The sequence below is a fragment of the Sciurus vulgaris genome (assembly GCF_902686455.1).
Source record: "Sciurus vulgaris genome assembly, chromosome: 15".
Classification (NCBI taxonomy): Eukaryota; Metazoa; Chordata; class Mammalia; order Rodentia; family Sciuridae; genus Sciurus; species Sciurus vulgaris.
In genome coordinates, this window is record NC_136476.1 from 13172837 (window position 1) to 13185545 (window position 12709).

The window sequence follows — 12709 nt, forward strand, 5'->3', positions numbered from 1 at the left end:
AAATCTATGACTCTTGAATGCATTATCAGCTTTTTGTGTAAAACCAACAGTCCCCACCCCATGCTCTGTTAATTTTCTCATGAAAACCAATTTCCTTGCAGGCCATTCACGAGCCTCAGAGATAGGGTCAGCATGGGCCAAAGCAAAGATGTTAACCAAGGACAGGAGACTGTCAAAGAAAAAGAAGAAAACTCAAGGACTGCAGGTGCCAGTAAGTGTATTCTGTAATTTAGGTTGTGAACAATTGAAGCAAGGCCCCATCTTCCCTTGGTTTCTCTTTATTGTAAAGTGTCATGTACACAGAATAATATTGTACCGAAAAGAGTTAAAATACAAATTCTTGAGTTGTCAGAGTGAGTATATCATGATTTATGTGTCTGCTCATGGGTTGAAAAACACTGAGTTGTTTTCATTTTTTGGTTATTCCAAAAAAAGGCCAACTTGAGCATTTGTATACAAATATTTTTAAAAATTTTTTCTTTATTTTTTACAGATTGCATTTTGATTCATTGTACACAAAGGGTTGTACATGATGTAGATTCATACCATTTGTGTAATCATACATGTGCATAGGGTAATGATATATGTCTCATCCATTTTTCATACCCTGCCCCCTCTACCCTCTCATTTCCCTCTACCTAATCTAAACTTCCTCCGTTCTTCTCTCACCCCTCACACCCCCACCCCCATTTTATATCATCTTCCACTTACCAGGGAAAACATTTGGCCTTCAGTTTTTTTGGGATTGGCTAATTTCACTTAGCATGATATTCTCTAAAATTTTGCAGATAAATGTGTACAAATCTTTTTGCCGACATATATATTTTCACTTTCCGTTGGCAAATATTTAGGAATGTCAGAGTCATGGTGTTCAATTTTTTTCTGATGCTGGGGATTGAGCTAAGGGGCATTCCACCACTGAGTCACATGCTTAGCCCCTTTTATTTTATTTTGAGACAGTGTCTTGATAAGTTGCCCGACCTAGCCTCAAACTTGTGATTTTCCTGCCTCAGTCTCTGAAGTTGCTAGGATTATAGGCATGTACCCCATACCTGGCATGATGTTTTAATTTTTAAAGAAATTTCCAAACTTATTGTAACAATTTATATGCCTACTTGTAGTTTTTGAGCATTACAGTTGTTTTTCATCCTTACAGTCTTTAGTATGCACAATCTTTATTTTAGCCATGTTAGTGGATGTAGAGTGATATCTCACAGTTGTTTCCTTTTTATTTCTGTAGTGGATAATGCAGTTAGGAATCATTTCATGTGTTTATTTGCCATGTCTATATATTTTTGGATGTCACATCTGTTCACATCTTCTGCACATTTTTCAAGTTGGGTTGTTGTCATATTATAAAATTTCAAGATTTTTTGGCACGGAGCACAGTGGCATGCACCTGTAATCCCAGTGATTTGGGAGGCTAAGGTAGGAGGATTGTGAATTCAAAACCAGCCTCAACAACTTATCAAGACCCTGTCTCAAAACAAAACATAAAAAGAACTGGGATGTGGCTTAGTAGTAAAGAGTCTCTGGGTTCAATTCCTAGGTTAAAAAAAAAGAAGTAGCTTGTTTTTGTTTTTTCTTTGGAGGTCACCAGGGAATGGACTCAGGGGCCCTTGACCACAGAGCCACATCCCTAGTCCTATTTTGTATTTTATTTAGAGACAGACTCTCACTGATTTGCTTAGTGCTGTGCTTTTGCTGAGACTGGTTTTGAACTCTTGATCCTCATGCCTCAGCCTCCCCAGCTTCTGGGATTACAGGAGTGCACCATCATGCCCAGATGCTTGGCTGTTGTATGTTCTTGGAATTTCCATATAAATTTACAAGGAGTTCATCTATTTTTACAGAGAAACCTCCTGGGATAGTGAATGGATTTGCTGTGAATCTATATGTCAGTTTCAGGAAACCTGATTTTTTTTTTTTAAATTCATTTTTATTGTAAACAAATGGGATACATCTTGTTTCTCTGTTTTTACATGAAGTAGAGGTATACCATTTGTGTAATCATACATTTACCTAGGGTAATAGTTTTTGATTCATTCTGTTATTTTTTTCTCCCCCCACCCCTCCCACCCCTCTTATCCCTCTATAGAGTTCCTCCTTCCTCCATTCTTGCCCTCTTCCCACCCCCTATATGTGTTATCATCTGCTTATCAGTGAGATCATTCATCCTTTGGTTTTTTGAGATTGGCTTATCTCACTTAGGATGATATTCTCCAACTGCAGCCATTTTCCTGCAAATGCCATAGTTTTATTATTCTTTATGGCTGAGTTATATTCCATGGTATATATATATACCACAGTTTCTTTATCCATTCATCAATTGAGGGGCATCTAGGTTGGTTCCACAATCTGGCTATTGTGAATTGACCTGATGTTTTAATAATAATCTGATTCATGAATATCGTTTATCTGTACATTTAGATTTTTCATTTCTGTGATATTTTGTAGTTTTTAGTGTACAGGTCTTGCACATCTTTTCATAAATGTATCTCTAAATATTTCATATGTTTAAATTTTATTATAACAATTATTTAAATTTTTTAATTTATGATTTCTTGTTTTCATCATATAGAAATAAATGTTTATATCTTAGTCTTTTATTTCACAATCTTGCTAAACTCACTTATTTGAGTAAGTTTTTTTATAGATTCTTGAGAATTTCTTTTTAAAATATAAATGACCATATCATCTGCAGATTTAGTTTTACTTCTTCCTTTCAAATCTGGATGTGTTTTCTTTCTTTTTCTTGTCTGATTATGCTGCCCAGAACCTTCAGTGCCATATCAAATAGAAGTAGTGAAAAATTATGTTTTTTTCCTTATTTCTGCTCACAGAGGAAAAGCATTTAATCTTTTACCATTATATATGATATTAACTGTGAGTTTTTATATAGATGCCCTTTATTAGATTGAAGATCTTCCCTTCTATTCCTATTTTTCTGAGAATCTTTGTCATTAATGAAGGTTGACATTTGTCAAATATTTTTCTTGCATATACTAGATGATTGGATGGTTTTCCTTTGTACTATGAATTAATTAATTAATTTTATCATGTTAGAATAAATTTTTAGGATATTAAATTAACCTTGCTTGAATGAACCCCACTTAGTCAAGTATCTATTTTTACATAGTATATTCATTTTGCTAAAATTTGTGTTTTTTTTTTTTTTTTGTTTTGTTTTGGCTATCTGTCTTCTTGAGGGATGTTTATCTTAGTTCTCTTGTAAGATCTCTGTCTGACTTTGGTATCAGTGAATCGGCTGGTGATGAAAATCAATTAGGGCCGAGTTACCATTCCCCAGATGTGAGGATTGAATGCCCGAGAAATGCCAAGGCAAGCATAGAAAGCAAGTTTTATTTAAAGGATAGAAGAGAGACAGACTTCTCCGCAGAGAAGGGGACCCAGAGTTGGATATCCAAAGAAGTGGGAGTGTCCTTCCCCTGTTATACATTTTGGAATTTGTTCTCAAGGCCTCACCATCTCCTCTTTCTTGCCTCTCTCCTCTCCCCATCTGGCATACCTGACAAGTGACCCAAAAGGTGGGCCAAAAGGTTGAATTATCCAGGCAGGAAGGTAGTAGCCTAGGAGGCATTAATGAACAATTCCTACACCTCTTTGCAGGGAGGAACAATCACTGGGGCAGGTTACCTGTGGCTAAGGTTACCCGTTGCATTTGATTCCTTTTCTTTCCTTTCCAACCAGCCCCATCTTCCCTAGCAGACCCAATTATTTATTATCTACATTGCCTTTTGTCCCCTGCCTTCATCAGGATGATGCTGAGTTTATTGACTGAGTGGGGAAATGTGTCTTTGGTTTTTTTGGGTGAGTTTACAAAAAATTAATATCCTTTCAACCTTAAGTATTTAATAGAATTAACCAGTACAACCGTCTTTGTGGGAAAGTTTTTAGCTAAAAAATCTTTTTTATTCCTTTCTGTTTGTAATACTGGGGATGAAAACCCCGAGTGCTCTACCCCTGAGCAACATCTCCAACCCTTTTTATTTTCATTTTGGGAGACAGGATCTTACCAAGTTGTTGAGGGTCCCACAAAATTGCTGAGGCTGGTGTCTAACTTGCAATCCTCTGCCTTAGCTATAACTTGCAATCCTCCTGCCTGAGCTACCTGAGTTGCTGGGATTTCAGGTGTGAATGAACACCACACCTAGATTAACTACAGATTCAATTTCTGTAGTAGGTATAGGTCTATTCATACTCTCAAAGTCTGCTTGAGTGAGTTTTTCTTTGTGCATTTCAAGGAGTTTGTCCATTTCCTTTAAGTCATTAATTGGCATAATGTTGTTTATAACATTCTCTTACTGTTCTTTTATAGCCTGTGGGCCTGCAGTGACATTGCTTCTTTCATTCCTAACATTTAAAATATGTTTTCTCCCTTTGTTTCATATCAGCCTGACTGCTTTTTCTGTTTTATTGATCTTCTTGAAATAATAATAAAAAAGCTCTTAGTTTTATTGATTTTTCTCTGATTTCTATTCCACTGATTTCTCTCTTTAGTACTCCCTTTGCTCCATTTACTTTGAGTTTAACTTGCTCTTCTCTTTCTAGGATTTAGAGTAGGAACTTTCATCACTGATTGGGACATTCTTCTTTTCTAATATAGGCATTCAATGCTATAAAATTCTATCTAAGTAGCGATTTAGCCCTATCTTACAAATTCTCATATATTGTTTTCATTTTTATTCAGTGAATCTGAATTACCAATTCCGTAAGCATTTGTCTTTCATGGTCTCAGTATCTTGCTTCATTTTTCTATTTTACACTTTTTTTTTTCAGATAATAATCCATGTTGTAATACAAAGCTGATCTCTCGCCCCTTCCGTTGCATCACAACCTAACTTGCCAGTCTGAAAGCTGCTCTGCCCGCCCCTTATGTTGCAGGAATTTCCGGCCTACACTGGAGCCATTTCCTGCTTCCCACGTTACATCCTAGCTTGTCAGTCTGAACATGCTAGCTAGCTATTGGTTCATCAGTCAGCTTGCAAGTATTCTCCTCCACTATTGGTTCCTTCCAGCCCTGGAGATTCCAGTATCTGGGAGAAGCTCCATGCCATCTTTCTCTTTCCCTTCTTTCCAACCCCCAAGTGGTTGCTCTAGTCATCTGCATAATAAAGTCTCTTGCATGAGGTCCTGTGTCCTTTGTGGATTTCTGGGTGCTATTGTTGAACCACAACTCAGACCTGGCGCTCCATCAGATTTAAGAGCCAGAGCCACCTTGAGTCCTGAGCTGAGCTGCATTTTTCCTTACACATGTGCACTTGAAAAAACACCTCAGCCCCCTTTTCTGAATGAGGCGTACAAGTAAAGCGATAGGTATTGAGATAGTTATGTAAGGCCACCTTTTAGGGCAGAGATTAGCTTGAGGAGAAAGATTACTTTTTCAGGGAAAATGCCTTGAGTTGCTGGTACCCTGTGAAATATGTGTTTAAGTAGATTTATCTTTAAAATAGTTCAAATGGCCAGCATTCAATGAGGAATTGCAACTGAGCTCAAGTACACTAGCTTACATTAATTTATTGCTTTGTAGTTTACCATTGTACCCCATTTGTTCTTAACCCTAGGAAGTACACAGGACAGCCATATTATTTCTTCAGCTCCCAGGACAGCCATATTATTAGCTTTATTTATTTATTTGTATATTTATTGTGGTACTGAGGGTTGAACCCAGCGGCACTTTACAAACCGAGCTTCATCCCTAGCCCTCTTTTATTTTTTATTTTGAGACAGGGTCTTGTTGAGTTGCCCAGGCTGCCCTCAAACTTGTGATCCTCCAGCCTCAACCTCCAGAATAGCTGGGATTACAGACGTGCATCTGACACCTATTATTTTAATGATTGCAAGAGTGAGGCACAGAGATTTACCCAAATTCACATAGCTTCTGACAGGGCTAACTCAAGTTGTTTGGATCCTTATTCTAGGCCTCCACACATTTGTTTTGTTGTTCTGTATCAACTGGTTGGTAAACTATCATCTCCTTCCAGCAGCATGAGCTTCCTTTGAGAACCTCTTAAAAATTCAAATTCTCCTTCTCCCGAAACCTATTGAATATAGATCTTGTGGGTAGGATCCAGTGATCTGAAGTTTAACCCAGCTCTCTCTGCCCCACCCTGCCAGCTCTGGGTGATTCTGATGCAGATTCAAGTTAGAGAATGCCTGCTTCACACCTTGTTCTTTTTTTGATAGTAGGGATTAATGCAGAGGCATTTTATCACTGAATCACATCCCCAGCCCTTTTTATGTTTTATTTTGAGACAAGGTCTTGCTAAGTTGCATAGGGCCTCGATAAATTGCTGAGGACTGGCTTTGAACTCAAGATCCTCCTGCCTCAGCCTCTGGAGTCACTGGGATTACAGGTGTGTGCCACTGTGCCTGGCACACACCTTGTTCTTAATCATGACTACAAAGAAAAATCTTATGAATGCTTATTTCTTGCCAGTCTGAGTTACGGATTTTGTCAGAATGTCCCAGCTGACTTGAATATGCAACCTCTTCTTTCTACCACGGTGCCTCTATTAATATGATTCAAAATGTTTTCAGATTAATAGCACTGTGTTCCAATAAGTGACTTTCTTTCCAGGTCATAACAGTCAATGCCTGCTGTCAAAGTGATCAAATGGATTCAGAACCAGGAGAAAATAATATCTCAAAAGAGGGGTGCAGCAAGAACTGGCTCACAGTATCCAAGTTTAGCCAGATAAGTATGTACCAGTGTGTGGTCTTGGATCCCCAAAACCTTGACAGAGTTTTCTTGGAGTATGGTCTTTAGGCTATTGGTGGTTTCTATTTTTAATTTAACTGCAGATATGGGAAAGAAGGTGGCAACACTCTTGAAGAAAACAGCCCTTTTCTATTTTTAATTTTTGAAGGGGAAAAATTTTCATTTGTTTAAAGGAATAGTTATCAGAATCTGGAAAAGAAATATTAAGATTGGGGCCAGGTATGATAGTACATGCCTATAATCCCAGTGGCTTGGGAGGCTGAGACAAGAGAATCTCAAATTCAAAGCCAGCCTCAGCAAGACCTTAAGCAACTTACGAGATAATAAAAAAGTCCTGGGGATGTGGCTCAGTGGTGAAGTGCCCCTGGGTCCAATTCTTGGCACTAAAAAATATAAAATGAAAGATTTTGGTAGTTTCACATATTCACATATTCACATATCCTTAGAGAGTGTTCATTTAGTTGTATTTATGGGGTGGGAAGTTTTTCTACTTTTATAAATGCTCAAGGTTCACATGACCCTAATATGGATCCTACTCAGTGGATTGGGTTGTTGTTGGTTTTTTACTGTAACCCACATGGAGTATTTATTCTGTGGACAACTTTCCCTTAGTCTTGATGATTGTAGTGTTTGTGGAGGAGGAAAGACATCCCAGCTAGGAGCGAAAACCAAGAGCCAGGCGTGGAATGTGAAGTCTGTCTGGATGGAAAGGGAGAGGGCAGATCGTGAACAGAAATGATCAGAGAGCAATGATCGGAATGTGGAACTTTGTTTTACTATTCTTAAAAAAGAAAGGACTATGTGATTGGGGCACCATAAGGAGATAAAATTATTTAAAATAATAAATGTAAGGGTGCAAGTAGATATTATATTAAAAGTTTATGCTTTTATACTTCTTTATGAGGCTTGCTTATTCTTAGTTTAGTGGTTCTCAATCAAGTGGCGATTTTACGTGTCCCCACCCCTTACCAAGGGACATTTGGCAAGGTCTGGAGACATATTGAGTGGCCAGGGCTAAAGCAGGGGATCTTGGCACCTTGTGATCCTGGCCAGGAAAGTTGCCAAACATCTTGCAATGTATGGACTAGCCCTCACTCTAAGGAATTATCCAGCCCTGATGTTAAGGCCAAGGCAGAGAATCCCCAATTTATATTTAAAAATACTCAACTTTCTTTTGAACCACTGAGAATCAAGTGGACTCTAACTTGAAGGAAAATTTAGAAGTTAAATTATTCTAAACCCTCTCAATTTATAGATAAGGCTCAAAAGCTTAATTGTTTTGCCTTTAGTTACAGTTTGCTAGAGACCATACATTTAAAAAAATGAAATCCCACACCTGAGAACATGATTCTAGGACCAGTTATAAATTATCCATTTTATTTACAATTGCCATACATTTGTATTTCATATTATGTATTAGGCTTTTATAAATAGTAAAACCCATGTTTAGGTTCTTCTATATCATTTTTACTTAAGTTATTTAAACTCTTTTCAGTGAATTTCAAGCAAAGACTAAGATACAGGTATCAGGAGGGTTCTGGGAAAGACTCTCATAAACTTAGACGGCTAGATGGGGAGGCAAGGCCAGAGAAACAGGTGGACCCCTTGGCTCAGCTAATCTGCATGGCTGATGAGGTCCAATGTCTTTCTGGAACTACATCTCACTTGAGAAGCTTCCTTTTAAAAAAAAAACATGTCTGAGTTAAAACTCAATTGAAAAGAGAATTAAAAAGTTTTAAGAAAAGTTTGGGAGTTGGGAGATAGCCTATCAGGTAGTTTTCTTTAAACAGAAAAGCTCTGAGAAAAGTAACTATGAAAAGGAAAAGCGGAGGGTATGAAAAAGGGTGGAATAAGACAGACTTCATTACCCTATGTACATGTATAAGTACACAAATGGTATGAATCTACATCGTGCACAACCATAGAAATGAAAAGATGTACCCCATTTGTGTACAAGGAATCAAAATGCAGTCTGTAAAAATAAAAAATAAAAAAAAAGAAAAGGAAAAGTGTCTTTTTAGTTTTTCCTGTAGGTATTTTATTTTAATTAATACTATGCTATTATTGAAATCAATTTTATCATGATTTTATGGTATTCCAATAGGCTATTGTGTTTTACACTTCCGGTATATATACGTAATTATATATATATATATATATATATATATTATATAGAACAAAATTAGAACAAAAAATACAACTATGGTCTTCTATACTTAGCATTCTTAATAAGTAGTATTCTCAGAATTGATTTCATCAAGAATTCATTAAATAATTATTATGAATTCTTTAAATAATCCTTATGCACCTAGTAGGTACCAGCTGTAGAAATATAATGATTTTCATCATGCTTTTTAAGAAAAAGCTAAAAATTAAACCTTTTTGATAGCATTCCTATTTTTCTTCTATTGTTGCTTAGCCTACTTTGATGCTTGATTCAGTTAATCAGGAAGGATTCCTAGCAATTTGTAACAAAAATTTCACATATTCTATTTGTTTATTATCTTTTATTGACAAATTTTGTTTTGCGGTACTAAGGACTGAAACCAGGGATGCTCCACCACTGAGCTAGATCCTCAGCCGTTGAGACAAGGTATCCTTAAGTTTCTGAGGCTGGTCTCAGACTTACCATCCTCCTGCCTCAGCCTCCAAATCACTGGAATTACAGGCATGTGCCATTGTGCTTAGCACATAAAACAGGCTGTAAGGTGTAGGAGAGGACAAATGTAAAACAAAACAAATCAAAAAATCAAATAAACAAAAACAATCTACTTAAAGTTGTTTTATAGAAGGACAGGTCATGGATCATTTAATTCTTGACTTTAATAGAGAAGTATAAGTTGTTTATAAATGTAAAGTTACTACAGAAGAATAGAAAGAGAATATGTAGTTTTTAATCACTGAGAAAAAAGGATGGAGGAAACTTGATAAAACTTGCTAAAACAGAAAAGTACATTCAAATTTAAATGAATGTACTGTGTTCAGATTTTTCTATTTGGGAACTGTGATTTGAATGTAACACATTTTCAAGTATTTTCTAATTTTTTTTTCTTTTTTTAAAAACAAGGTCTAGAACCTTATATATATCAGAAAATGAAAACTAAAGGAATTGAGCAACGTGCCGTACAAGTCAGTGATTACCTAAAGCAGTCTCAAGAGGTAAAAATATTTCGAAAGTTTTTATAAAAATCATCAGTGCAGGCCATACTTCACTGGACCATATTAATTTTGCCTTTATACCATTTAATTGGCTTCTACTTTTTATTGGCACTGAATTTGAATCTTTGTTTGAAACTATGCTTGAGTGAATCCCTGTGTGATTTTTTTTTTTTTTCCCAACCCCTTTAGATTGTTCTTTTCTTGCTGTTCCTCTTTATGCAATTTACCTATCCACCTAGTTTTCTGGGAATGTTTAGCGTGAAAGAAAGAATCCAGGAATTTGTAGGACTGTTTTCAGGTATATGAAAGTTTTCTTGGGGAGGAAAAATAGGACATTTTAATAGATTTTTAAGAGGTGGATCTAGAATCAGCATGAAGTTACTGGAAGACAGATTTCAGCCCAAGCTGAGAAGAAATTTTTAGCAATTGGAGCTTTCCAAGGATGGAGTGGTTTATTTCTGGAAGTAGTAACTTCCTGCCTCATGTGGTGAGTCCAGCAGAGGCTGAAGGAACCTCTTTGCAGACATGGTGGAGGGGATCTCAAGTATTGCAGGGTGAAATCCCTTTGATGTTTCTCTGAAGCTAAGATTCTCCAATTCTATGGTCTGCTTTTCTTACCATCTACAGATCTATGCCTTGTTTTGGTGCCACCTGCCATGTGGGATGTGTGATTTAGTTAGAGTAATCCAAGAAACCTAATTTTGGTGTTAGTTTGAATATTTTCTGTTTGAACTTGGGAACTATGTAAACATTACCTGTATGTTCTGTAGGAATGGAATCTGTGAAAGGTTTTGCAAGTAAATAGTACAACTGCATGAGGGCAACTGAGTCAGGAACCTGTGTTCACATCCTGACTCTACTATGTGTCAAAGCTATGTGTATCAGTTAACCTATGAGTTTCATTAGTGCTATCACTAAAATGCTATCCTTATGTTATTATTAATAGTGGTCAACAAAGATAATAGCATGAAAAACACTTGGAATATGCTGGGTTAAAGAAATATTAGTTTGATAAACAGGAGATAGAATGAGATAAATTAGAGGTTAATGTAATTTTTTTTTTTTTTTTTTCAGTACTGGAGATTGAACCCAGGGCCTTATACATGCTAGGCAAGCATCCTACCCCTGAGCTATAATCCCAGGCCTAATGTTATTTTAGATAATCATCATCACTTGGCACATCATCTGCAGATGCTAGGACACAAGTCAACTTGGGCCTTTGTTCCTTTTTCATGTCATTGACTGATTTTTTACAGTCAGTAATATTTCTGTAAAAGTTTTCATATATTATGATTTCTCCTCCATGTCCCCATAAAAGTAATTTCATTGTGTTAAAGGCCATCTGCTCATTGAGTTACCCTGATACATTTGCATCTTTCTAGCATGGGCTTAGTTTGTTTATTAAGAGAGAAATATTGAACTTAGAGGAAGGAGGAAGAACTATCCTCCAAGGACTGTGTTTTGCAAGCATGTTACTGGAAGCTTGGAGTGGCATTGTGTTGGATTCACATGTAATGGCCTTTCTTTTCTGCTCAGGATCTGAACAAAAATTCTTTGTGGACTTCCAGGAGCATCAGCCTTACTCGGAGGCCCCTGTGAGTATTTCTAAATGTCTCTCCTTAAGTCTCTTTGGATTCTATTTTTTAACCTGATTGGGAACAAAGGATTTTTTTTTTTACAACATTTTTCTTTTATTAGCAAGAATGAAAACAATTTATTCTCCAAGTGTTCTTATGTCTGGCACCAGCATCTCACCTGAGTCCCTTTTAAGAATACTGCAATGAAATACATACTCCTACAGCAAAATAAACATGTCTTTTCAGTGTCAAAAAACACTTGGAATAATGATCATGTATCTTTTCACATAGGTTAGATTGTAAATGTGCTTTGAAGAGTAGAAATAAACGTGTCTTGCCTAAAGAAAAAGACTGACGTCCTGATTATATTTATTATTTGTTTTAAAAATTGTTCTTTATCCCCCCATGTAATTGTCAAAGCAGTAGTCTGTGAAGGATTGAGACTGGAAGGGAAAGAAGATGGGATGGAAAGTGTGTAGAAAATGCAAATGGGTATCTTTATGGAATTTTATTTATTCAGAAATAAAATTCAAAAGCAACCAAGAAAACATGATGCCATTTTATTTTTATTTGTATATTTTTCAAGTGATGGAGTCTTGCTATGTTGCCCAGGTGGCCTAAACTCCTGAGCCCTGAAATACAGGTGTATACCAATGTGCCAGACTGACAATTCCATTTTGTTTGTAGTGTTGTCTGGACTTTTCTAGTATTGATATCAAATTAAGTGTGCATATAGCCATAGGGAACAGAATTCAAAACTATCTACAAAAGGACCGGTTGCTGCCAAGCAGGTAGAAGGTGACTTTTGTTTGTAGTCAGTGCTCTTGGAGATGACCTTTCTCTGGGCTGCCTCTGTGCTCTCTGTGCAAGCCTGCCTCTAGACGTAAAGGACACATGACTCTCTTCTCCCAAAGGTTCAGTAGTTTGTGCTCATGCAGAGTAGTGGATTATTGCAGCATGAAATTAAACAATAATTGTAATTGTACTTTCCTCCCTAAGGACCTTAAATACTGGAGATATTCTTTGAATGCACTTATTCAGACTTGCCCATGGCCACTTGTGCACTTGAGCAGGGCAAGTAACAATTTAAAGAGAGCTAATTTCAGCCTGTGAACATTTAGGGGCCACGTGGGCTAATGAAACTGATTTGTAGACTTGTCCAGCGACATTCACAGACTCATTTGTAGGCATCTCCTTTGCATAGTTCAGGAACCCTTTAGTTTAATTGATT

At 36.7% G+C, this 12709-nt stretch overlaps 1 protein-coding gene across 1 annotated transcript in view; it reads left to right on the forward strand.

The window, feature by feature from the left end:
- Positions 1-12709, forward strand: part of TRPM6 (transient receptor potential cation channel subfamily M member 6) — a 155587-nt gene that overhangs the window by 115020 nt on the left and 27858 nt on the right. The window contains 4 exon segments of the mRNA XM_079112114.1: positions 102-211; positions 6602-6722; positions 9810-9901; positions 11438-11496. Coding sequence (XP_078968240.1) covers positions 102-211; positions 6602-6722; positions 9810-9901; positions 11438-11496 — 382 coding nt within the window.